This window comes from Megalobrama amblycephala, linkage group LG21 (genome assembly GCF_018812025.1).
Source record: "Megalobrama amblycephala isolate DHTTF-2021 linkage group LG21, ASM1881202v1, whole genome shotgun sequence".
NCBI classification, from domain to species: domain Eukaryota; kingdom Metazoa; phylum Chordata; class Actinopteri; order Cypriniformes; family Xenocyprididae; genus Megalobrama; species Megalobrama amblycephala.
Genome location: NC_063064.1, coordinates 32,475,035 through 32,502,990, shown reverse-complemented (window position 1 = coordinate 32,502,990; position 27,956 = coordinate 32,475,035). Strand labels below are relative to the sequence as shown.

At 34.0% G+C, this 27,956-nt stretch overlaps 1 protein-coding gene across 4 annotated transcripts in view; it reads right to left on the bottom strand.

Moving 5' to 3' along the window:
• The window catches only part of sptbn1 (spectrin, beta, non-erythrocytic 1), a 115,331-nt gene that overhangs the window by 17,255 nt on the left and 70,120 nt on the right, over positions 1–27,956 (bottom strand). For all 4 annotated transcript variants that reach the window (XR_007182119.1, XM_048172516.1, XM_048172515.1 and 1 more), the window contains 26 exons: positions 26,674–26,847; positions 23,938–24,029; positions 23,780–23,860; positions 23,581–23,696; positions 23,389–23,501; positions 21,449–21,636; positions 21,250–21,367; positions 20,995–21,153; positions 18,606–18,908; positions 17,367–17,520; positions 14,989–15,859; positions 13,128–13,265; positions 10,884–11,640; positions 10,593–10,795; positions 10,414–10,504; positions 8,906–9,052; positions 8,514–8,777; positions 4,944–5,168; positions 4,780–4,869; positions 4,408–4,686; positions 4,153–4,283; positions 2,065–2,269; positions 1,457–1,831; positions 984–1,228; positions 745–883; positions 555–639 (listed from right to left, as the gene is read on the bottom strand). Coding sequence is in view for 3 of the 4 variants with exons in the window: in XM_048172516.1 (XP_048028473.1) it covers positions 555–639; positions 745–883; positions 984–1,228; positions 1,457–1,831; positions 2,065–2,269; positions 4,153–4,283; positions 4,408–4,686; positions 4,780–4,869; positions 4,944–5,168; positions 8,514–8,777; positions 8,906–9,052; positions 10,414–10,504; positions 10,593–10,795; positions 10,884–11,640; positions 13,128–13,265; positions 14,989–15,859; positions 17,367–17,520; positions 18,606–18,908; positions 20,995–21,153; positions 21,250–21,367; positions 21,449–21,636; positions 23,389–23,501; positions 23,581–23,696; positions 23,780–23,860; positions 23,938–24,029; positions 26,674–26,847 (5,743 nt within the window). In the remaining variant the exon portion in view is untranslated. The remainder of the gene's footprint in view (positions 1–554; positions 640–744; positions 884–983; positions 1,229–1,456; positions 1,832–2,064; positions 2,270–4,152; positions 4,284–4,407; positions 4,687–4,779; positions 4,870–4,943; positions 5,169–8,513; positions 8,778–8,905; positions 9,053–10,413; positions 10,505–10,592; positions 10,796–10,883; positions 11,641–13,127; positions 13,266–14,988; positions 15,860–17,366; positions 17,521–18,605; positions 18,909–20,994; positions 21,154–21,249; positions 21,368–21,448; positions 21,637–23,388; positions 23,502–23,580; positions 23,697–23,779; positions 23,861–23,937; positions 24,030–26,673; positions 26,848–27,956) is intronic.

Genomic DNA, 27,956 nt, shown 5'->3' with positions numbered 1-27,956 from the left:
TAACACATTTAATATATTAATATAAATCTATTATTTATATTAATAAATGTTTTTTTTTTACATTAGTTTTATACTAACCTTACATGTATTTATATTTTTTTTTACAAAATTAATAATTTTATACTAATATTAACATATTAAATTTATTTAACTGAATATTTTTTACTAAAATAATACATTTAATATATTAATATAAATATATTACTTATATTAATCAATTATATTTATTTATTTAATTTTATACTGAAATGACAGATTTAATATATTACTAAAATATATTCTATTAATTTTATACTAACATTTAATTAAAAAAAATTTACAGAAATAATGTTTAATATATTAATATGAATGTATTATTTATATTAATAAATTATATATATTTATATTAGCTTGATACTAAACTTAATATTACATATATTTAATTTTTTATACTAACATATTTATTTATTTAATTATAATAACGTTTTATCAGTTTTATGCTAATCTTCATACAGCTGGTTTCCCCATTATTTTCTAACGGTTCATAACATCGAGTCATTTCCTATCATACTCACTCAGTCTCAGCCACTCCCATCTGTCCTCCCACTTGTCAATCATATCTTTCCTCTTGTCCGTCAACTGCAGCAACTTCTCTTTAATCTGTGGGACAGATAAATGGACATGAAGGACTGGAACGAGATATCTAAAGATGATTTTTCATTGGTTCACTGGTTGTATAAGAACCTCGTGTGCGGTTGTACCCACCTCCTCTGATGCATAGTGTTTCCGTGCCAGGAGAGACTTGCCCAGCTCGATGCAGGCCGTGAAACTGTCATTACGGGCGTCGATTTCAGCCTTGATACCCTGGTGGTTGTTCATGAGAAGCTCCACAGATGACACATCCCTGACGAAAAGAACAGATTAATCCCTCCAGACTGATCTGGAACATCTAAACACACACAGAACTCTACACACTAACATTCAGGCACATTATTGTCACACACCTGGGCTTCTCCTGAGTCTCGATAAGGCGGATGACGTCCTCCATCCAGAGCATGAGGTCACGCACCATACTGAAGAAGCGGAACTTGTCTCCGGTATCCAGCAGTCGTGCCCGTCGGCCCTCGCAGGCTTCCAGAAGACTCCTCCAGGCCTCGAGCACCTCGCCCTCACGCCGCTGGATGTCGTCGGCTTTGTCTCCAGCATATGCTGACTGCAGGCGCACGGCATCTTCCTGCAACTGCCTGACCTGAGGACACAAGCAGGGGGCAGCAGTGAGTAAAACACAGACCATTGTTCTTTAGAGCATCTTAGTGCATTTAGCCAGTAATATTGTGCAATATTAGTCTCGTAACGCAGGCTATTTGCGACAGAGCATGTCAAACTTCTCAACCAATCAGATGTTTTTATGCTACTCATTCCAGCCAAAAATTACTTTGTGTGTATTAATATCTGTTTTTGGATCTGATCGACGCACCTGCGTCCCAAGTGCCTGGATGTCGTGCTCAAATGTGGTGTGCATCCTCTGCAAGGTTTCCACCGTGTTCTGGTCTCGGCCCAGCTCTTCTGGAAGCTTCTTATGCTTGTCCAGGATGCGTCCCAGGATTTCCTTGGCGTCGTGGTAGAACTTGTGCAGCTCGTAGGATGCGGCGAGAATCTGCGTACGCGTGTCGATGAGCTCCAGCAGATCGGCCCAGGCCTCGTTCAGACCGTCCTTCCACTCGGCGACAGTCGCGGCGTCGGCGTGGCCAGCGTTGATGAGCTCGTCCGCCATGCGGTTGACGCCATCCACGCGCTCCTGACCGATGTTTCCGGTGTCCCGGGCGAATTCACGGAAGCGTTCCTGCAGCATCTGTAGGAGAGAGGAAGACAAATACATTAAGATAATCAATTTTACAACTCATTTACATGTTGCACTGCACCATTTATGAATATTAATTGCATCAAACATCAATCCTTGCGTTGAAGGATTATATGTTTGTTCGGAGCATTTGACAGCAGATTGTTTTGTAATTGAGGCACACTGTATGCTATATAACATAGTAACTGCAAGAAAATGCTGGACTTTAATTTTTTCTGACTCACAGTGACGTGTTCGTAGTCTTGGCCGAGCTCGTGAGATCCAGCCACCACCTCTCTCTCGGCTATCCACTGCTCCAGATCGTCCACCTCCCGGTTCAGCTGGAAGAGGCGGAACCTCTCCTCCAGTTTGCCTCTCCTCTCCTCTGATAGGTCCTTCAGTCCAGCATACAGTTTATCCACCTGTGATTGGCGCATGCCAATCCTCTCACTACGGCACAGACACACACAAAGCCAGGGATAATTTTAAGATCATATTCAGAGATGTTCAGCATATGATATTATTGGAGCCAGAGGTGTAAAGTCTAATTCAGATAAATTCAAAATCAATGTCAAAGTTACAATCAGATTCAGAGTCAAAATCAGATTCAAATCCAGATTTAGGATCAATTTAGAGACAATTTTAAAGTCAGTCTAAATCAGAGTAATATTCAAATCTATATTTCGAATCAATGCCAGAATCATATTCAGATACAGATTTAGAATCAAATTCAAATCAGTTTTAGAGTCAGAGTCAAAATCAGCTTAATATTCAAATTCAGATTTAGAAACAAAGTCAAAGTCAACTTTAGAGTCAGAGTCTAAATCAGAGTAATATTCAAATCCATATTTAGAATCAAAGTCAGAATCATATTCAGATACAGATTTAGAATTAGTCAGTCAGTTTTAGAGTCAGAGTTAACATAAGATTTATATTCAAATTCAGATTTTAGAATCATAGTCAAAATCATGTTTAGAAACAGATTTAGAATCAAATTCAAAGACAGTTTCAGAGTCAAAATCAGCTTAATATTCAAATTCAGATTTAGAAACAAAGTCAAAGTCAACTTTAGAGTCAGAGTCTAAATCAGAGTAATATTCAAATCCATATTTAGAATCAAAGTCAGCATCATATTCAAATCCATATTTAGAATCAACATCAGAATCATATTCAATTCCAGATTTAGAATCAAAGTCAAAGTCAACTTTAGAGTCAGAGTCTAAATCAGAGTAATATTCAAATCCTTATTTAGAATCAAAGTCATATTCAAATCCAGATTTAGAATCAAAGTCAGAATCATATTCAGATACAGATTTAGAATTAAATTCAGTCAGTTTTAGAGTCAGAGTTAAAATCAGATTAAAATTCAAATCCAGATTTAGAAACCAAGTCAGAATCATATTCAGATCCAAATTTAAAATGAAAGTCAAAGTCAGTTTTACTCAGAGTTAACATACGATTCACATTCAAATCCAGATTTAGAATCATAGTCAAAATCACGTTTAGATATGTATTTAGAATCAAAGTCAAAGTCCATTTTAGAGCAAGAATCAAATCAGATTAACATTTGATTAAAAAGATTCAAAATTTGAATCAAAATTAAAAATCTAAGTCAAAGTTAGAGTCAAAATCAGATTTAGATCCATATTTAGAATCAAAGTCCATTATTAAAGCCATAATCAAATCATAATCAAGATTAAAATCCAGATTTAGTTTAAGAATCAGCATTATAGTCAAAAGAATGAAAGTTCATTTTAGAGTCAAAATCAGATTTAGATCCAGATTTAGAATTAAAATCAAACTCGGTTTCAAAGCCAGAATCAATCAGATTAAGATTAAAATACAGATAGTTTAAGAATTGTAGTCAAAAACAGAATTAGATTCAGATTAGTATCAAAATAAAAAATAAAAGTCAAAGTTAGTTTTAGAGGCAAATTCAGGTTTAGTTCTAGATTTAAATGTAGACTCAAGGTCTGTTTCAGAGCCGCATATTTAAATTCAGATCCATATCCAGGTTTAGAATACATTTTTAAATCAATGACTTCACTGTCAAAGATGTCCATTTCAAAGTCTAAAAAATCTGAAAAACCAGATCTATATTTAGAATCAAAGTCAGTTTTAGAGCCAGAGCCAAAATCAGATTTAGATTTACATTCATATTCAGATCCAGATTTAGATTTGTGATTGTAGATTTGTAGATTTGTAGATTTTAGATTTTGACAGTGTCAAAATCAGATTGAGTCAAAGTCAAGATCAGATTCAGAGTCAAAATGAGATCTAGATCCAGATTAAGTGTATTGTAAGTGTGAAAGGTAAGTGTTGGGGCTCTGTACCTCTCAGGGTGGTTGGCGGCCACCAGGCCTCGGCTCGTCTTGGACAGTTGGTGAACAGTCTCAGCATAGTCCTCCACCGCCTGCTCCAAGATCTGGTGTTTCTTCAGCATGGCCACTGAACTCTGCTCATCCTGAGAACAACAACAAGATTCAGATTTCAGAAAAGGAGTATACGTAATATCAAACCAAGGTAATGTTCACTTTAGCAGTTCAAGCAAGAAACCAAAGGTGAATAGGGTAAAATCGTGCACAAACTTTGGCCTTCTCTTCAGACATCATGTAGAGCTCCTGCTCGCTCATCCAGGCTTCAGCTTCAGCTGCATCGAAGTAGTACTGCTGGGCCTTATGGGCCTCCTCGAGTCTGGTGTGGCGTTTCTCCGTCTCCTGGATGATCAGGCTCCACAGCTGCTGCAGGTCGGTCAGACGGGCTCGGATCGACTCCACGTTGGGGCTGTCGGCCTTCAGGATGCTCTGGCTGCGCTCAAATATGTCGTCACAGCGAGGCTGATGGCCCTGGATCTCCTTCTGTAATGTCTGTAGAGCAGGACGTTTCAAGTAAGTGTGTGTTGAATTGCTCCAGATTTGAATCTGTGAGTGTTTGTTTGTAAATAGCAATAAACACCTTACCTGGTTCTTCTTGATAAGTAGCTGAACAGTTTGTAAATTGTTGCCATGGTCTGTCGACGTAGCAAGAGGCATCCTCTCCTCAACCCAAAGCTGTAGAGAAACTATCCGTTAAACATCTGCTGTAAACACATAAGTAAGTGGGCGTATTTTAAACGCATACATACAATCTCATCCTCCACGTCGCGGTTAAACTGGTGGATCTCACGAGAGGCCATGAGGAAGTTTTTCCTCTTCAACAGCGGCTCCAGCAGCTCCTGGAACTTCTGCTCCACCTCGACCCGACGTCCATCGACCTCGTCCGTGTCCTTTCCTTCCTGACGCAGCACATGAGCTTGAGACTGAAGCTCCTCCACCTCCCTCTGACGAACCTCCACCTGGTTCTCCAACATCTGGAGCAACAAAGCACAGATAAGTTAGGCTCATGCTTTATTTTCAAAATCACATTTAGATACAGATTTAGAATCAAATTCAAAGTCAGCTTCAGAATCAAAATCAGATTAATATTCAAATCCAGATTTAGAAACAAAGTCAGAACCATAGTCAGAATCAGATTCAGATCCAGATTTAGAATTAGTCAGTCAGTTTTAGAGTCAGAGTTAACATTCAAATTCAGATTTTAGAATCATAGTCAAAATCACGTTTAGATACAGATTTAGAATCAAATTCAAAGTCAGTTTCAGAGTCAAAATCAGATTAATATTCAAATTCAGATTTAGAAACAAAGTCAAAGTCAACTTTACAGTCAGAGTCTAAATCAGAGTAATTTTCAAATCCATATTTAGAATCAAAGTCAGAATCATATTCAGATCCAGATTTAGAATTAAATTCAGTCAGTTTTAGTCAGAGTTAAAATCAGATTATTATTCAAATCCAGATTTAGAAACAAAGTCAGAACCATAGTCAGAATCAGATTCAGATCCAGATTTAGAATTAGTCAGTTTTAGAGTCAGAGTTAATATAAGATTTACATTCAAATTCAGATTTTAGAATCATAGTCAAAATCATGTTTAGATACAGATTTAGAATCAAATTCAAAGTCAGTTTCAGAATCAAAATCAGATTAATATTCAAATTTAGATTTAGAAACAAAGTCAGTCAACTTTGGAGTCAGAGTCTAAATCAGAGTAATTTTTAAATCCATATTTAGAATCAAAGTCAGAATGATATTCAGATCCAGATTTAGAATTAAATTCAGTCAGTTTTAGTCAGAGTTAAAATCAGATTAATATTCAAATCCAGATTCAGAAACAAAGTCAGAATCAGATTCAGATGCAGATTTAGAATTAGTCAGTTCGTTTTAGAGTCAGAGTTAACATAAGATTAACATTTAAATTCAGATTTTAGAATCATAGTCAAAATCATGTTTAGATACAGATTTAGAATCAAATTCAAAGTCAGTTTCAGAATCAAAATCAGATTAATATTCAAATTCAGATTTAAAAAACAAAGTCAGTTAACTTTAGAGTCAGAGTCTAAATCAGAGTAATATTCAAATCCAGATTTAGAATCAAAGTCAGAATGATATTCAGATCCAGATTTAGAATTAAATTCAGTCAGTTTTAGTCAGAGTTAAAATCAGATTAATATTCAAATCCAGATTCAGAAACAAAGTCAGAATCAGATTCAAATCCAGATTTAGAATTAGTCAGTCAGTTTTAGAGTCAGAGTTAATGTTCAAATTCTGATTTTAGAATCATAGTCAAAATCACGTTTAGATACAGATTTAGAATCAAATTCAAAGTCAGTTTCAGAGTCAAAATCAGAATAATATTCAAATCCAAATTTAGAAACAAAGTCAAAGTCAACTTTAGAATCAGTCTTAATCAGAGTAATTTTTAAATCCATATTTAGAATCAAAGTCAGAATCATATTCAGATCCAGATTTAGAATTAAATTCAGTCAGTTTTAGTCAGAGTTAAAATCAGATTAATATTCAGATCCAGATTCAGAAACAAAGTCAGAATCAGATTCAGATACAGATTTAGAATTAGTCAGTTCGTTTTAGAGTCAGAGTTAACATAAGATTAACATTCAAATTCAGATTTTAGAATCATAGTCAAAATCATGTTTAGAAACAGATTTAGAATCAAATTCAAAGTCAGTTTCAGAATCAAAATCAGATTAATATTCAAATTTAGATTTAGAAACAAAGTCAGTCAACTTTGGAGTCAGAGTCTAAATCAGAGTAATATTCAAATCCAGATTTAGAATCAAAGTCAGAACCATAGTCAGAATCAGATTAAGATCCAGATTTAGAATTAGTCAGTCAGTTTTAGAGTCAGAGTTAACATTCAAATTCTGATTTTAGAATCATAGTCAAAATCACGTTTAGATACAGATTTAGAATCAAATTCAAAGTCAGTTTCAGAGTCAAAATCAGAATAATATTCAAATCCAAATTTAGAAACAAAGTCAAAGTCAACTTTAGAATCAGAGTCTTAATCAGAGTAATTTTTAAATCCATATTTAGAATCAAAGTCAGAATCATATTCAGATCCAGATTTAGAATTAAATTCAGTCAGTTTTAGTCAGAGTTAAAATCAGATTAATATTCAAATCCAGATTCAGAAACAAAGTCAGAATCAGATTCAGATACAGATTTAGAATTAGTCAGTTCGTTTTAGAGTCAGAGTTAACATAAGATTAACATTCAAATTCAGATTTTAGAATCATAGTCAAAATCATGTTTAGAAACAGATTTAGAATCAAATTCAAAGTCAGTTTCAGAATCAAAATCAGATTAATATTCAAATTTAGATTTAGAAACAAAGTCAGTCAACTTTGGAGTCAGAGTCTAAATCAGAGTAATATTCAAATCCAGATTTAGAATCAAAGTCAGAACCATAGTCAGAATCAGATTAAGATCCAGATTTAGAATTAGTCAGTCAGTTTTAGAGTCAGAGTTAACATTCAAATTCTGATTTTAGAATCATAGTCAAAATCATGTTTAGATACAGATTTAGAATCAAATTCAAAGTCAGTTTCAGAGTCAAAATCAGAATAATATTCAAATCCAAATTTAGAAACAAAGTCAAAGTCAACTTTAGAATCAGAGTCTTAATCAGAGTAATTTTTAAATCCATATTTAGAATCAAAGTCAGAATCATATTCAGATCCAGATTTAGAATTAAATTCAGTCAGTTTTAGTCAGAGTTAAAATCAGATTAATATTCAAATCCAGATTCAGAAACAAAGTCAGAATCAGATTAAGATCCAGATTTAGAATTAGTCAGTCAGTTTTAGAGTCAGAGTTAACATTCAAATTCTGATTTTAGAATCATAGTCAAAATCATGTTTAGATACAGATTTAGAATCAAATTCAAAGTCAGTTTCAGAATCAAAATCAGATTAATATTCAAATTCAGATTTAAAAACAAAGTCAGTTAACTTTAGAGTCAGAGTCTAAATCAGAGTAATATTCAAATCCAGATTTAGAATCAAAGTCAGAATCAAATTCAGATCCAAATTTAGAATCAAAGTCAGAATCAAATTCAGATCCAAATTTAGAATCAAATTCAAAGTCAGTTTCAGAATCAAAATATTCAAATTCAGAAGTTAGAGGAGTTAGGCTCATCCTTCATTTTCTTCCTCAGCATTTATGACTTGTTTTCTATTACAAACAAATAAACATTTTTTATGCTCAACATTTTGAGCATAAAAAAGGTTTCCAAAGACCTTCAGGAGAACAAATATCTGCCGGTGGGGACGAAAAATCAACTCTGATCATCTCAAACCTGTTGTTTCTTGAGCAGGATGTTGACGCTGGTCAGGTCTTTGCCATAGTCGTCTGATTGGATCTGACCCTCCAGGCCCACCAGCCATTTGTCCAGGTCGGCGCAGCTCTGTGTGAAGAGTTCGGCCTTGTTGGCATCAAACAGACACTGGGCTTTAGTCTGAGTTGTGGTTTCCAGTTCGGTCCACATCTTCTGCAGCGCCGCCAACTTCTCCTTCACTACAGCTTCTGTCTCCGGCTTCTCCGAGACCAGCTGCTTCCCTTCCTGCAGACAGACAGACATTTATATGATAATGACTTAAAATTAGATTAAATATTACACACAATACTGGAAGAGAATATGGAATGCAATAAGCACATTTATGATCTAATGTGAGTGCATTGATAACTGACCTTCTCGATTTTGTCCAGCCACTCTTTGTTGGACTGCAGTTCGGCCATGAAGGCTTGATGTTTGAGCCATTTGCTGTGCAGGTTTCGAGCTTCATCGTAGGACATGTCCTGTGCTGTCAACATCTTCTCATTGATCCACAGGGACAGCTATACAGAGGATGTAAAAAGGTCAAGTTAAGATGTATTTCTGTTTGCATTTTTCTTTATAAGAGTCATATAGGATGCAGCTGACTTCCTATACATGTCACAATGAATTTGTAATGGCAACAGAACCCAACAAAAACATTACCACAGAAGAGCAAACACAAACACACTAGAGCTGGGTATTGACACAATTTTCATGATTCGATTCGATTACTATTCACATGCTTTCAATTCGATTCGATTATGATTTTGATTCGATTCGATATTGATTATTTTGGATGTAGCATTACAGTTTCAGTACATGGCAAATTTTCTAGAGGAAAAAAATCTCTCAACTAATGCTATAAACTACACATGAGAGTCAGTTGGTACTACTATAATAATATTGAAGGTCAAATTAACTTATTTATATACAAACACTTAAATTACACTCAATGATGTTTTTATTATAAATAAAGTTTAGAATTACATAATCATATTTCTACTCCAATTCGTTTTTTTTTTTAAATATAAACATTTAAATCGCGGCTGTCATAGCTGATTTATTCAAACATGCATTAAATATTGAAGAACATTAAAGATTATAATGAATATGTAACAGTGCATAGCTATATTTATCAGAATGTTGCTCTCTAGAGTTCACTTTTCTAGCTGACTAATGAGTTTATGGTCACTGAATATGTTTTTCTGAGGTAAATGTGACGTTACGTGACATTGTTTACAAGCTGACGTCTTTCCGAAGTTGAAGCACTGATTGAGCGATTACACGAGACATGATACGGATTTCAGTAAGTTGTAATGTATATTTTAACATACCTTCAGATGTTCATGTTTATTTCACTGTAACTGGTATTAAAGCGGAGGAGAGGATGATCACATGCTTCTCTTTAACTGAGGCGCTAAAGTGATCTGTCACGCCACATTAAACAGCGCCAAAACGGTATTTATTTTTTGAATCTCATAATAAGATGGACGTCATTTGAAATCTGAGACTTTGCTTCATATCAAAAGTAATGAAGATTATTGCGATTTATTGGATGGGAGGCGCTACATATTCTGCTCATTCATCAACTGAAAACAGACTAGACTAATCGATTCTTGGGATTTAAGAATCGATATCAGTTCATAAAAATGAGAATCGATTAAAATCGAGAAATTGATATTTTTTGCCCAGCCCTAATACACACACACATATATATAACAACAATTTGTGATGACATCTATTATATAATTACTAATTCTCTTGGTCCACAAATTCCCTCCATCTTCTCCATAAATTGCCAGTCTTCTAAAATGGGTAAAGTAGGTTCGAGTTGTTTAGTTAAGCTGTATTTCTATGGGTTTTGCCTTCTATTTCAGCTCACCTCCTGGCAGTCCTGCAAGAACTTCTGCAGGTCTCTGTTGTCCTTCAACCTCATGAGCAGCTCCACAGCGGCCTCACGGTTCTTCTTGTGCCTGCAGGTTAAAAGTTGAAGGTCAGATCTACCCTTTTATCTATTATTCCTATTCACTTTAACACACTTAATCGCATGTGCCCTGTTACCGGTCATCGATGGAGGTTGCTCTCTCCTGGATGCGGTCGGCGTTGATGTTTCCATCGCTGGCAAGTCTCCTACCGGCCTCCACCACACTGTTGATCTTGTCTTCATTGGCGTCCATGGTGGTCATGAAGTCCTCCTGTTTCTTAATGGCAGCTTCCGCCCCTTCCAGGGTGGTGGGCATCTCGGTATGGGCCAGAACATACTCCTACAGAAAGATACACAACAGAACTAGATGAAATATCATCAAGACAAACTTTGATGGTGGCTTGAAGACAGACAAACAGACAATTTACCTGGTTGTTAAGGAAGGCCTCAGCTTGTTTGGTGTCTCTGAGGAAGATCTGATAGGCGTGAGACTGTGACAGAAGGTTCTGCCGGTTCTCCCACATCTTGTGAAGCTCGTTCCATCCAGTATCCAAAGCCTGGAGCCTTTGTCTCAGGAACATGTACTGAGCATCCGTCTGTCCCTGTGTCACCATCTCACCCATGTCTCTCATCTTCTGGTAGTCCTCTTCGTAGTTGTTAATCTCGTTCTTGATGCCTTCGTGTTGGGCTAGAAGCTTCTCCGCCTCGGCTAGCGTGTTGGGCATGTCCTCGGACGCAATGGCCGTCTGCGTACGGGAAAGCCAGGACTGGAAATCATCCAGCTCGCGGAGGAACTGCTGCAGCTTGCTGGCTTCGCCAAGAGACGCTTCGCGGTTTCGTAGTGTTTCTTTCATCTCCTCCCAAACGGCGGTGATTTCCGCCAGCCGTCCCGTGATGGCTTTGGCCTGGTCGGGATGTTCGCCGGCCAAGCGATCCGCCTCACCGCGGAGGTCGCCCAGTTTGGCTTCGATGGCAGCCAGATCGCGTTCCATGCCGGTGAGTTTGCGCTGAAGGGCCATTACGCCCGTGAGGTCGTTGCCCAGCTCCTGGGTGGACTCGATGACTTTTGTCTTCTCACGGATCCAGGATTTTGTCTCATTACAGTCAAGGTGGTAGTTCTGCACGCCCAAGGCGGAGTTCAGGGACTCTTTCTTCTGGTCCACCAGGTCGCGGAACTGACTCCACCTGCGGATGAGCATCAGGGTGTATTTAAACACATGCACTGCAATACATATTAAAATTTAACTCCGTTTGTAATTAAAACAAGAAATATTACACCATCTACAACGTCACCAAGACTCCTAAACTGTTAGGCATAGGCTCAAGTGTCTTATATCGTTAGCATCATTGGGTCACGACGGACAAAATGCATGCTTCGGATTTGTTCATCGTTCTGAGAAATTTTCAGGTATTTTGGATTTTATTTAAAAACCTACTTTTGCAAACTAGTCCTATGTTTTTAGTCCAATCGGAATCAAACCAGTCCTGTAAGATTTTCTGGCATCTGATTGTCAAAAGTTATCAAAAAAAAGTTGATATTTCGATTAATGGTCTCTAAGGGCCACCGAAACATTCTGAATGGGCGGAGCCACTTTTACTAAAATGGCTGTAACTCGTGAACGGAATGATATATTTTCACTAAATTTGGCACATCTATGTAAGAGCTCATTCCGAGGTCAGATGAAAAAGGTTGCAGAAACTGGCCACTTGGTGGCGCTATAACAGGAAAAAAACATGAAAATGGCTATCACTACTTAATCGTTAGTCCGAATGACTTGAAAATTGGCATGCAGTGTCTTCGTCCAAGGAGCCATTGACTGTCTATGAGGACATTGGCGCATCTTAAAAAACATGTCCACCACCGGCCAATGAAGTTTGAGCAGCTAGGTTAACAGAGGCCGATCGGAGCGAAACACACTAGGCCAATTTGACTCATGGCCCTAGAAGCCTGTGAGTAATTAGAAAGAAATCAGAAAAATAAAGAATTATGTATTGTGTGATTTTTTGCACACGCCCATTCATTGCCTCTAGGACTGCCACTGTCTATCAAAACGTTTGTTAAATATTGGACATTATTTCAAAAACCAACTTTGGAGAACAACTTTGGAGAAAAAGCTTTAAAAACCATATATTTCCTAAGGCAAATTGCCCTGTATTTACTGTAAATGTTCTTTTCCATCTATGATCGAGATGGTTACAGGCTTGCTAATTAAAACAATATACCTTTTTACGCATGTGCTTTAAGGCCGTAAAGCACTTGAACCCCGATAATTGCTGCTCGCAGTTACACAGCCCTGCATTACTTGTTTCTAACTAATTTTTAAGACTAATAATACTTTCAAAGTAGTCTTGCATTATCCCTTAATCTTCAGAAAAACTAAGCCAGGTTACAACTATCTGATCAATTCTCAGACGATATTCACATGTATGACATTATTTTATGCCTAATGCTGATTTCAATTATGACCAGTGACAGAAGAAAATGCAAACATGACCCAGATGTTTTCTGCTACATCTGTGGGTGTTTTACGACATCCAAACAGTGACAGAATATATATAGCCCTACAATCGCATTTTTATCAGACATGTTCTGGTGACCAGTTATACTAGTACTGCTCTCTACACAGAGCTTAAAGATACATTTGGCAGAAACATAAAATGCTATGACTTGCCTGGTGTTGAGTTTGTCTTGTTGAGCTTTGATGTCTTTCTCGCTCGGGTGTCCGCTGTGTATCAGCTGCCTGGCGATCTGATTGACGACGGCCACACGTGAGGCCTGGTTATTCATTTCAGGCTCCAGACTCTCAAACCTGGAACATAAAAAAAATCATTTTCATCACACTATCATCAGCGTATTCAAGAACAGCAGCTCTGAACAATAATGTTTTATCCTTGAGAAATGGAGGATGTGATATCTGACCACACTAGAGTGAGTTCTATCTGTTTTCGACCACAGGGAACTTGCAGAATTTAATTTGCATTTCTTATCTCCAGCTATGGCAGTAAATTATCTTAATTATGTTGGGTTGAGGCAAACAAAATTTACCGAATTATCTGTCTGAGAGACTGCATTGTCTTAAAAGCTTTTAACTTTGAGCTTTTATAACTGCTTCAAGCTTTTCTAAAAATGAACTCACTTAACTCACTTCACACTTTTAAAACTCCTTCAAGCTTAAAACTTCTTCAAACCTATAGCTTTTAAAACTATTTTAAACTTAAAACTGCTTCAAAATTAAAGATTTGTAAACTACTTTTAAATAAAACGTGTTTCAAGCTTTTAAAATTACTTCAAACTTAAAACTGCTTCAAAATTCAAACTGTTTAAACTTCTTCAAACTTAAAACATCTTCAAACCTCAAGCTTTCAAAACTATTTTAAACTTAAAACTGCTTCAAAATTAAAGATTTGTAAACTACTTTTAAATAAAACATGTTTCAAGCTTTTAAAATTACTTCAAACTTAAAACTGCTTCAAAATTCAAACTGTTTAAACTTCTTCAAACTTAAAACATCTTCAAACCTCAAGCTTTTAAAACTATTTCAAACTTAAAACTTTCAAAATTCAAGATTTTTAAACTTCTTCAAACTTAAAACAACTACTTCTTTAAAATTAAAACTTTTTAAACCAAAAGTTTTTTAAACTATTTCAAATTTAAAACTGCTTCAGAACTCAAATTGTTTAAACTTCTTCAAACTTAAGTCTTCAAACCTCAAGCTTTTAAAACTATTTCAAACATAAACCGTTTCAAAATTTAAGATTTTTAAACTTCTTCAAACTTAAAACTGCTTCAAACTTCAAGATTTTTAAACTACTTTAAACTTAAAACATTTTAAACCTCAAGCTTTTAAAACTAATTCAAACTTAAAACTGCTTCAAACTTCACAATTTTTAAGCTACTTTAAACTTACAACTGCTTCAAGCTTTTATAACTACTACAAACTTAAAATTGATTCAAAATTCAAGATTTTTAAACTACTTCAAACTTAAAACATTTTAAACCTCAAGCTTTTAAAACTAATTCAAACTTAAAACTGCTTCAAACTTCACAATTTTTTAACTTTTTTAAAATTTAAACTGCTTTTAGCTTCACAATTTTTAAACTGTTTTAACTGCTTCAAACTTTTGTAACTACTACAAACTTTAAACGGACTCATAATTCAAGATATTTAAAGTACTTAAAACCTTCTCAAGCCAACATCAAGGTTTGTCATGACAAACTTTACTCATCTAGCTCAACTTTTCTACAACTTCCATATGGCAGAGTGGTTTTGAGATGGCTGTGATTAAAGTTACAGGTTTTGTGAGTTCAAAACAAACTCCTGATTCATTCTATTACCTTGAAAGTTTCAAACATTCTGCTGGAATTCACTAAGAATCACTTATATGCACACACTGCATTGTTCAGCATGTTATTCACCGACACAAATCAAGTAATGGCGCAAAACACACCTGCAAAATGAATGCAATTTGCATGCCGCAAATCCCAATTGGTGTGATAAATATGTTCACAAAGATACAGACTTAAGCTCTCACCTGTGCTGAATGACCTCAAGGTCCTCCAGTTTCTCTGGGATCTCCATGCTGTTGAGCCACTGCTCTTTCTCATCGATCCACAGTTCACATGCATCTGCCTCGCTAAACATCTTATAGAGCGCCAGGGCGTCCTGCAGAGCCTGTTTCCTCAGCCTGGTCAACTCTGAAACCTCCTTATAGCGCTCCTCGATGCCCGCCAGCCGCTCGTTGACATTCGCAGTCTGCGCCAGTTCGGGAGGAAGGGATTGCGCCTGCTCGTGAAGGGCGTCGATCACTGGCCGATAACTAGCAACCTCGGACGACGCGTCTTTGTGTTTCCTGACCAAAGCTTGAGTGGAAAATTCATCATGGCCAACGTCAGCGGTGGAGACGATTCGGAGTGCGTCCAAAGTCCAGGCGTCAACATCGTCAGCGTCGGCCTGGAACTGGTGAAGGCTGCAGGCTTCTTCCAAGCGGGTTTTCCTCACCGCTGCCAGCTGTTCCAGAGCAGCCCACTGCGCTTGGACGTCTGCAATACGCTCACGGATCTTGGCTTCGCCGAAATGCCCGGCGTCGGCCATCGCTTGACCTTCGCGCACCGTGTGCTGGAGGTGACCGGCGCGGCCGGTCATTTCGTCTTCGAGGGCGCGATGTTGACTCAACAGGCGGACGGCGCCCGTCAGATCCTTACCGCAGTCGTCCGAGGACAGGATCTGCTCTTTCTCGCGAATCCAGCCCTCTTCCTCGGCCATCTCCCAGAAGAACTTCCAAAGGCGACGGGACTCTTCGAGGCGGGCGCGGCGCTCGGCTGCGAGCTGGGTCAGTTCCTGGTAGCAGAACTCCATGTGGGCCACGCGGTCACGGATGACCTGAGGGTCACAAGGTTTGTAGCCTGCAGCGGGATGGAGAGAAGATAGAAAACATTAGAGAGAGAGAGGGAAATAGGGACAGTTGAGGTAAAGACACCACTTTGAATTATAAGTTCTGTTTTCATTCTTTCTTCGCTATTATTATGTACAGTGACTTTGTAGAATTACTGGAAAAAGGATTGCCACCCTTTTTGACCAATGCATTTCCAGTAATGCTTAAAGGTGTAGTATGCAATTTCTGAGAAACTCTGTTGAAATTGGATCAGAACACCAAAACACACTCGTAGCCAATCAGCAACAAGGGGTGTGTCCACTCATGAGGGGGGAGGGGCCTATGCTGCATAGCATGTTTGAATATTGGGGCGGGGCTATTAAGTAGGGCCGTGTTTGTTTTGGTGATTTCAAATATCAACAGCATTTCTCAGAAATTGCTTACTGCACCTTTAAATATTTTTTAAATTATTTTTGTTGTTTGCTGGGGATTATTTCATGTGTACATCAGGCAGTGTTTTTATCGTTAGCTAAAACTAAATCTGGAACTAATTTTCATTCATTAAAATAAAGCTGAAATAAAATAAAATATAAATATTAGATTTAAACTAAAATTAGAAATGTTGCTTTGGCAAAAACTGAAATTAAATGAGTAATTTTAGTATTAAAATGACTAAAAGCTAAATAGACAAAAAACGACTAATGCACAACAAAAATGTGATATGACAACTAAAATAAGGCAAAACTGTTAATATAAAAATAAAAGCTAATGCAAATATTAATAAATAATATAACAGTATATTAATAATACTAAAATCACAACTGATGTCAGTTGCCATTCTTGGAATTTAATGAATTATACACTTTTTATATTATATATGATAGTATATGATATATATATATATATATATATATATATATATATATATATATATATATTTATTTTGTAAAATGTGACCTTCGTGGACCATCGAAATAAAGTGAGATTTGAATGTGGCTCAAACGAGGATTTATCTCCATTTAGAGCCAGGGAAATTCACATTCACTATAAAATGTCCATGTCTTTTTCCATGACTTCTAAAATTTATTACATATCCCTGATTTTTCCTGGCCTGGAAATCAGTTGTTAAATTGCTGTTATTTCCAAGTTTTCAATGACCGTGGGAACCTTGCAAAATCCAATCTGGAGCAGCTCTGCACGTTTCCTCTGAAGAAAAAAATCTGAATCTGAACCCGCTGGTCTTTAACCAGGAATCACTAACGAGAGGCGAGATGATGTCCTCATAAATGCACAAAACCATACTTTAATAAATGAGCTGTCTGTACTGGACCTGGACTTATTTTATTCTGAAAGAATAGGATTTTATTGGAAAAGCATAAATGTGAACGCATAGAAATGGTTTCTGTGAATATTATGCATTATTTAAATAACTTCACAATAAAGTGTTCCTGATGCACTAAAGACACTAAACCAAATTACTTTGGTTGTAGACTAGAAAAACTAATATTTGAAAGGGTGCAGCAGAGCGCTCTTCTTACCCTCCTCATCCACGGCAAACTTCTGTGCGTTGGCGTTGACGGCTTTGACGCGGTCGGCCTGTATGCCGATGTCGGCCTCCACCAGAGCGTGTTTCTGAAGCAGATCTTCCACCCCAAGCAAGTGCTTCCCATAATCCTGAGACAGCAGCAGCATCTGCGGAGGACAGCAGACAATCATCAGGACATGAAAGCTTCATCATTTAGGTTATTAAAAGGTAAAAAGGTATGAGATTTTTAAACTAAACTTAATCTCAGGCATAATAAAAACCATGCTATAGACAGCAGTATTGTATTTGCAATAATAATCATCATCATTTTGAATTTGAATATAGCTGCGAGCAGCAATTATCAGGGTTCGAGCGCATGCACATGCATAAAAAGGTATTATGTTTTAATTAGCAAGCCTGTAACCATCTCGATCATAGATGGAAAAGACCATTTACAGGCAATTTACCATAGGAAATATGTAGTTTCAAAAGCTTTTTAACAGTTATCGAGGTTGAGCCAAAAACCTAGGACTAGTTCGCCCAAGTTTTTGAAATAATCTCCAATATTTAACAAACGATTTGATGGACAGCGGCAGTCCTAGAGGCAAAGTTGCTCAGAATGATGAGTTCAACCATGTGGTATGAATGTTGTGGGCGTGTGCGAAAAATCGTGAGATACACAATCCTTTAAGCACATGAAAAACGCAAATTTCTCAAACAGGTCCAGCGAGTTTCTTGTCTGATAGCTGCTCAAATTTCATTGGCTGATGGCGGCCATGTTTTTTGAGATGCGTCAATGGCCACAGAGACATTCATGGCGCCTTGGACGAAGACACTGCATGCCAATTTTCAAGCCAATCGGATTAACGATTAAGTAGTTATAGCCATTTTCAAGTTTTTTTTCCTGTTATAGCGCCACCAAGTGGCCAGTTGCCACATCCTTTTTCATACGACCACAGAATGAGCTTTTGCATAGGTGTACCAAATTTGGTGAAAATATCTCATTCCGTTCACGAGTTACAGCCATTTTTGTAAAAGTGGCTCCGCCCACTTCGAAAGTTCGATAGAGACCGTGAATCGAAATTTCAACTTTTTTATGATAATTATTGACAATCAGACTCCAGAGGCTCTTGCTGCTCTGGTTTGTTTCTGATCAGGCCAAAAACCTAGGACTAGTTTGCAAAAGTACAAAATTTCGCGAATGACGAGCGAAAGATTCCAGCGATTTAAGACACGCTTCTCTTCCTCTCACCTTCATTTCATCCATCCAGTCCATGATGTAGAGCATCTCCTGGAAGACGCGCTGCAGGCCGAGGTTCATCTCCAGCCGCTGCCGGCGAGCTTTGAGCAGCTCCAGCAGATACTCCCACAGCCGCAGCACGTTGTCTTTACGAGCCGCGATTCGCTTGATGTCGTGGTAGTTCTCGGCCTCCAGTTCTTTGGCCACGGCGACCACCGCCAGCACGCGCTCCTCGTACGCCGCGATATCCGTCTCGATGGCTTCGTGTTTTTTGGTAGCTGCCTCAACCGCCTGGAGGTCGAATCCGAAATTGTCCTGCAGAAAAGAAAACAGGAATGATGAGAAAAAAACATACTAGTTTTCATTGCGATTCATTTTTGTCTGTTTGTTTTCAATGAATTAATCTAAGATTATACATCTGGGAATTTGAGAGATGTCAAATGTTTGAGAGTTTGGCTATGATCTTCTTTTTAGCACAAAAACATGTTAACATTATTAAAAATGTGATTTTTTCCCCCTGTATTTGTATACATGATTAAAAAAAGCAAATAATAATAATAATACAAATTAAAAATGTTATGTATACACACCCAGTTTTACTAGTGTTTACACAAACTGTATATTAAATCAAGAAATAAATGTTTCTACAAACTATCTTTCAGTTCAGAAGTACAATTATTGTTTTGTTCATGTATGTTTAGAGGAAGCAAAGATTTTTTGTGGCAAAATTATGAAAAATACTAATTTAATACCTTTATTTTCATAATAATAGCATAAATATGTAATAAGTAATAACATAATAATTAATATAAATATTAAAATATAAATAAACTTTTTAAAATATATTATAATTAAATATCTTTCATAACATTGTTCAGAAATATAGTACAATTATTGTTTGGTTAATATTTGATTTATAAGAAGCAAAGATTGCTCATTTAGAGCCTTAGTTTTCATAAAAATAATATAAATGATAATAATACAAATTTATAATTAGAACATAATAATTCATAATAAATAATATAATATAAATAAACTGTTTTTCATATATGTATAAATATATATTAGCTTTTAAAGCCTTTGTTTTCATAAAAATAGTATAAATAATAATAATAATAATAAGTAAATAATATAATAATTCATAAAAAATATTACCATTTTAAATATATTATAATTAAATATCTTAATATCATAACAGAAATATAGAAATATAGTACAATTTTATATATATATATATATATATATATATATATATATATATATATATATATATATACACACACACACACACATTATGAAAATTTGCTTTAAAAGCCTTTGTTTAAAAAATATATATATAAATAATAATAATACAAATTTTATAATTAGAACATAACTAATAATATTACAATATAAATAAACTGTTTTTCATATATGTATATATATATATATATATATATATATATATATATATATATTAGCTTTATATTAGCTTTTAAAGCCTTTTTTCATCGTGTAAATAATAATATAAATGTACAATATATGTAAGAACATATAATAATTCATAATAAATATTAATTTTAAATATATTAGAATTAAATATCTTAATATCATAACATAGAAATATAGAAATATAGTACAATTTATATATATATATAAACACACAGCATGTTTTTAAAGCCTGTTTTCATAGAAAATAATATTATTAATAATAATAATAATACAAATTTATAATTAGAACATAATTCATAATAAATAATATAATATAAATAAACTGTTTTTCATATATATTAGCTTTATATTAGCTATTAAAGCCTTTGTTTTCATAAAAAATTGTATAAATAATAATAATATAAATGTACAATATAAATACTAATATAAATATAAGTAGGGACATAATAATTCATAATATTAAAAATTTTAATATATTATAATTAAATATCTTAATATCATATCAGAAATATAGAAATATAATAAAATTGTATATATATACACACACGTTATGAAAATTTGCTTTTAAAGCCTATTTTCATAAATAATAATAATAATAATAATAACATAAATGTACAATATAATAACATAATACATATTAAATATAAATAGTGTTTTTTAAAATATATTATAATTAATTAAATATCTTAATATATATATATATATATATATATATATATAGAGAGAGAGAGAGAGAGAGAGAAATATAGTGCAATTTTGAATGCACTATTTTATATTTATACTTTGACATTTTGTGTGTGTAATAATAAAATCTATTATTTATTAAAATATAAAATAGTACACAAGCGCCTATACTGTGTGTCATTCAAGTCTTTCACCACCAGGGGGCAAAAATCATTTCAAATCAAGGCTGAAGTAACATTACGCAGCACATGTGTTTGTTTATCCAGCAAACGCTGTCAGATTGAACCTGGGAAACGAGGCGCTGGTTCTCGCTCAGCCAGGTCTCCCTCATGGCAGCCTTGCGGTCGAAGCGTCTGGCGAGCTGCTCCAGTTTCTCCTGTCGGATCAGCTCGGTCCTCAACGCCAGCTCGCGCTCGTGCTCAGCCTTCTCCAGACGCTCCCACGCCTGCGACAACATCACATCAACACAGAGAGTCAGAGTCTGATCTGAGCAGGAGCAAAACTGATGCTTTTAAACATGCAAAAAATAGCTAATTTTCACCTTGTTGATGTCTGAGATGAGTTTGCCCTCTCGGGGCATGTACACCTTCTGGTTATTGGCCCTCATCTTGCTCTGGATAGTAAACAGAAGCACCTCCAGGTTGCCCTTCTCAGTGAATCTGAGGAGAGACGAGTTGAAAATCAAATTCAGTTCATTCTAGTCCTGATATATCTGCTGTATGTCTGTGCTGGACACTCACTTGGGCGGTTTCTCCACTGTCCGGTAGGTGTTGAAGGCCTGAAGCTGCTGCTGGACTCCAACTAGTGAGTTTGCAAACTTGCGGTTGTTGAGGATGATGATGGTTTGTTCAATCCACTCCAGCAGATCGGACGCCAGAGATTCATATTTCTCGATCATCTTCTCAGTCTCGATGGCGTTGTCAAGCACCTAGAAAACACATTTTAATGTCAATTTGTCTTGCATTTCCTGAAGGAAATAAAGTCGCAATGCACCGTCGCTAAAGTTGAGTTGAGGTTTCAGACTTTGATTGTGTAAATGAAATGACACCTCAGATTGGTTATTGGTTAAAAATATGCAACAGAAACTAAACCTATCAAAGAAACATTGTAATTAAGTATGTAAATATTAAGATAACTGTTACATTTAAATTAGGTATTTATTTATTATATTATATTTAAATTATTATTATTATTATATATTTAAATTATTTCAATTTTAAATTGTTTATTTAAAACTTATTTTATAATTTATTTTTATAGGAATATTTAATAGGAGTAGAAAAACTTAAAACATTTAATATTAATAGGAATGTTTAAAATACTTATTTTTTTATTGGTATATTTAAATATTTAATGGTTACATCTTAAAAAGTAATATATTTATTTATTTAATTTTAATAGGAATCTTTAAAGAATCGTATATTTCTTACAAAACTGATGAATAAATTAATTAAAATTATTAATTTTAAAAATTTAAAATTATTACTTATTAATAAGTCAATAAACAGGTAGGATAGAAGACCAATTGCAATTAAATATGTAAATATATTAAGATGATATCATTGCTATTGGTGACATTTCAAATAGGATTTTATTTATTTAAATTATTTATTTTAAAAAATAAAACTATTTTTATTTTAATAGGAATATTTAAACTATTTTATTTTAATAGGAATATTTAAATATTTAAAAGTTACATCTGAAAAAGGAATGTATTTATTTAATTAATTATTTATTTTATTTTAGGAATTTTGAAAAGTATATATTTCTTTGTTTAATCTTTAAATAATTTTATATTTCTTACAAAAATTAATGAATAAATTAATTAAAATTATTAATTTTAAAAATTTAAAAATTATTACTTATTAATAAGTCAATAAACAGGTAGGATAGAAGACCAATTGCAATTAAATATGTAAATATATTAAGATGATGTCATTGCTATTGGTGACATTTCAAATAGGATTTTATTTATTTAAAAAAAATAAATAAAAAAATTTAATAGGAATATTTAAATATTTAACAGTTACATCTGAAAAAGGAATGTATTTATTTAATTATTTAATTATTTTATTTTAATAGGAATTTTGAAAAGTATTATATATTTCTTTATTTAATCTTTAAAGAATCTCATATTTCTTACAAAACTGATAAATAAATTAATAAAAAAAAATTAATAAGTCAATAAACAGGTAGGATAGAAGACCAATTGCAATTAAATATGTAAATATATTAAGATGATGTCATTGCTATTGGTGACATTTCAAATAGGATTTTATTTATTTCAATTATTTATTTTAAAAAATAAAACTATTTTTATTTTAATAGGAATATTTAAATATTTAACAGTTACATCTGAAAAAGGAATTTATTTATTTAATTATTTATTTATTTTAATAGGAATTTTGAAAAGCATTATATATTTCTTACAAAACTAATAAATATATAACATTTAATAGCACATTAGGAATTTATTTATTTACTTTTATTTAATATTATCCATTAATTATTGTATTATTTAAATCATTTAATTTTTATTTTAATAAGAATATCTTATATTTCTTACCAAACTGATCAACGAATAAATAAAAAAATAGCATGCATAAGACTCAAATCATCAAATCTTCTTCACAGAAAACGGAGAACCTTCTAGAAGTTTACGTGTTTTGAAGACTCAGACCTTTCCGATACGTTTGCCCTCCACCTTCAAGGCCTTCATCTTGGAGAAATAATGGTAGTACGTGACGACGTAAGTGATGACGGACTTCTCATCGGGATGGTCTACGCTGATATCTGCAAAAAAGACGTCACATGGTGTGATTGTGTGTTTGACGGCGAGGTGTAGAAGCTGCGAGACCAGGATGGACTTTACCTTCTGGGTCCAGAAGTTTGGTGAGACCCAGGTGCTGCTCGGCCAGGTTGAAGGCGTTCTGCAGGTTGTAGTGAGCGTTGGACTTCTTCAGTTTGTCGAAATCAATCAGGTCTGGCCTGGAAAGATCAAAAGCATTGAGAGTTCAGGATATTAAGTTTGCAAAGCAGAGCTTTTGATGCAAGTGAACTGAAGTTGGTACCTGTGTTTGTGAATGAGGGCATTGAACGCCATTCCATCACGCCAGCTGGTGGTGAAGTTGTGGATGTTGACGTTCGGATAGCTGTGAAACACAAACGAGAACGGTCAGACATCACGGAAACGAATACGCTGAGGTCTTTCATCTGGACATTGACCCACCCTGCGGTCTTCATCTGGCACCACAGCAGCAGGGCGTCCTTGGCTGAGCGCTTCTCTTTATTGTCTTCTGTCTCCACGCTGATGTCTTGGATCTGTTACACAAAAGATAACAACAAAATGATGCTTTGTGCATTTACTTAGTTATAATGTGATGAAAATGAAAACAGTGCTGTTAGGACAAGGGTTTCAAAACTCGGGTCTGGGGAAAAGATTAATATAAAATAATAAAAATATTTAAAAAATAATACATCTAACAGTAGAGTACGATAGTGAGTAGAAAAAAGGGTTATAATGTAACATAATAGAAATTAAATATTTTCTAAATAAATAAATAAATACATAAAAATTGTTAATATATTTTAAAAATATCTATCTATCTATCTATCTATATATATATATATATATATATATATATATATATATATATAATTTTTTAAAATATATTAACAATTTATTTTATTTATTTTTTATTTTTTTACTAAACACTATGATTTTTCTACTACTATTTTTCTATGTAAACAATTTAAAAAATGGTTTAAGTAAATAAATAAGTATATAAATATAAATAAATAATATATATGAGTACAATACTATAACAAGTGGGGAAAAAATGTTACAATTAGTACTGACAAATCGATTAATCATGATTAATTGCATTTAACGGAAGTTTGTAAATATATATAATATGTGTGTGTGTATGTATATATATTAATAACATAAGTACTCATATAGTTACAAAATTTTAAGTGCAATTAATCACGATTAATCGATTTGACAGTACTAGTTAGAATGTAAATAATAGAAAGTAAATATTTTCTATATAAATAAACAAATAAATATTTAAAATAGAAGATTCCAATAAATAATAAAAAATGGTTTAAGTAAATAAATAAATATAAACAAATAATACATCTTATTAAAATAAAACAGTACAGTACTATAGTGGGGGGGAAAAGTGAATGTAAAATATTAGAAATTAAATAATAAACAAATAAATCATTTCAATAAATAATAAAAAATTGGTTTAAGTAAATAAATAAATAAATAAATATAAATAAATAACACATCTAAGAGTACTATAGTGAGTAGGACAAAAGTGTTCGAATGTAAAGTAATAAAAACTAAATATTTTTCTATATAATAAACAAGTGATTACAATAAACAATTTAAATAATGGTTTAAGTAAATAAATAAGTATATAAATATAAATAAATAATATATACGAGTACAATACTATAACAAGTGGGGAAAAAGTGTTAAAATTAGTACTGACAAATCGATTAATCATGAATAATCGCATTTAACAAAAGTTTGTAAATATATATGTGTGTGTGTGTGTGTGTGTGTGTGTGTGTGTGTATATATATATATATATATATATATAGACATACATATATATTTACAAAATTTTAAGTGCGATTAATCACAATTAATCAATTTGACAGAACTAGTTAGAATGTAAATAATAGAAAGTAAATATTTTCTATATAAATAAACAAATAAATATTTAAAATAAAAGATTCCAATAAATAAAAAAAAATGGTTTAAGTAAATAAATAAATATAAACAAATAATACATCTTATTAAAATAAAACAGTACAGTACTATAGTGGGGGGAAAAGTGAATGTAAAATATTAGAAATTAAATAAATAAATATTTTCAATAAATAAAAAAAATTGGTTTAAGTAAATAAATAAATATAAACAAATAATACATCTTATTAAAATAAAACAGTACAGTACTATAGTGGGGGGGAAAAGTGAATGTAAAATATTAGAAATTAAATAAATAAATATTTTCAATAAATAAAAAAATTGGTTTAAGTAAATAAATAAATATAAACAAATAATACATCTTATTAAAATAAAACAGTACAGTACTAAAGTGAGGGGGAAAAGTGAATGTAAAATATTAGAAATTAAATAAATAAATATTTTCAATAAATAAAAAAAATTGGTTTAAGTAAATAAATAAATATAAATAAATAATACATCTAAGAGTACTATAGTGAGTAGGACAAATGTGTTCGAATGTAAGGTAATAAAAATAAAAAAAAAATCTATATAAACAATTTAAAAAATGGTTTAAGTAAATAAATAAGTATATAAATATAAATAAATAATATATATGAGTACAGTACTATAACAAGTGGGGGAAAAGTGTTAAAATTAGTACTGACAAATCGATTAATCATGATTAATTGCATTTAACGGAAGTTTGTATATATATTATATATATATGTGTGTGTGTGTGTGTGTGTGTGTGTGTGTGTATATATATATATATATATATATACATACACGTACACGTTTACAAAATTTTAAGTGCGATTAATCACGATTAATTGATTTGACAGTATTAATTAAAATGTAAATATTAGAAAGTAAATATTTCCTATATAAATAAACAAATAAATATTTAAAATAAAAGATTCCAATAAATAATAAAAAATGGTTTAAGTAAATAAATAAATAAATAACATATCTAAGAGTACAGTACTATAGTGAGTAGGGGAAAAAGTGTTATAAAGTAATAGAAATTAAATATTTTCTATATAAATAGATGTTAAAAAATTGTTTAAAAAAAAAAAAAAAAAATATATATATATATATATATATATATATATATATATATATATAATACATCTAAGAGTACAGTATTATATCAAGTAGGGGAAAAATGTCACAAAATAACAGAACAAATAATATTTGACACATTTATAATATTCTGTGCACCTGGAAGCGGAGGATGATGGTCCAAATGAGTCCGAGCGTGAGTCGGTGGTTGCCGTCGACGATGTCATGTGACCCCATGTTCTCCAGGTGCACCCGCTGCTCCTTGAGGAACTGCAGGGCTTTGTCCACGTTCTCCAGGCAGTGGATACGCATGCGGCCCTTCGTTGGCTTGGGCTGCGGAGGGATCAGATCATGAGCATGAGTTCTCTTACAGTCAGTGTTCATTTAAGAGTCACATGTAAACACAGCAGGAGGGCGGGAAAGGGTTAACAGGGATCTCCACTGCAGAATCGAGTAACCTGACCCGCAGCGTGAGTTAATGATGCAGTGGCTTTTGTTCCCGTCGCTCCTGCAGACAGGTTCATCGGCTATTTTTCTTTCTGACACTTTCGGGAAGGAAAAAAGGTCTCGCAGGAAGGGCTACGTGTCAGAGATATATGAAACGGCTCACCAGGGATCGGGAATGTCCTATTTTTTACATTAAGGCCAAGTGAAGAGGACCATAGTGTCCACAATTCTTCATAACTCTCCAAAATAACTTTTATGCAGGAAATGCATGAGGTCTACAGCTTTTATATTTTTAGCTCGTGCATAAATGAGTAACAGGGTTGTAAAGCAGCGCCGCGCTTCAGATAAGGTTTATGAGGAGACTTTGAACTGAGGTGTGGCTGTGTGATATAATGGATGAGCCTGAGAGCGGGGGTCGGGCGGCCCGTGTCCCTGGAGGATCGGCTATCCCATCATCCTTAGAGAGAGACGGCTCAATCGCCAGATGATCCTCCGGGACGCGGTGAAGGTGAAGCGACAGCATTTCACTAACGAGCTGCAGGAGCAGCGGGGCGGAACGAGGCGGGATGGATGTCCATCCTCCCTTTGAGAGGTGCAGGTGGTACGATCCTTTCAGAGCGGGTCAGAGGACCTCCTGCAGACGCTGACACACACACACACACACACACACACAGAGACTGCGTTGCAAGGCATGACATCAGCAGTTTTCTATTGGACGACAGCGTCTGACAGCTGCTCTGCCTTTCGAAGCGATTTCTGTGAAGGCAGGACTGACTGTGAGCCAATCACACGACACCATCACAGATGAGACACTGAAAACTACAATTACAACTTCTGTTCACTGACGACAAAATCAACAATGGCTATCTATCTATCTATCTATCTATCTATCTATCTATCTATCTATCTATCTATCTATCTATCTATCTATCTATCTATCTATCTATCCATCCATCCATCCATCCATCGTTCTATCTATCTATCTATCTATCTAT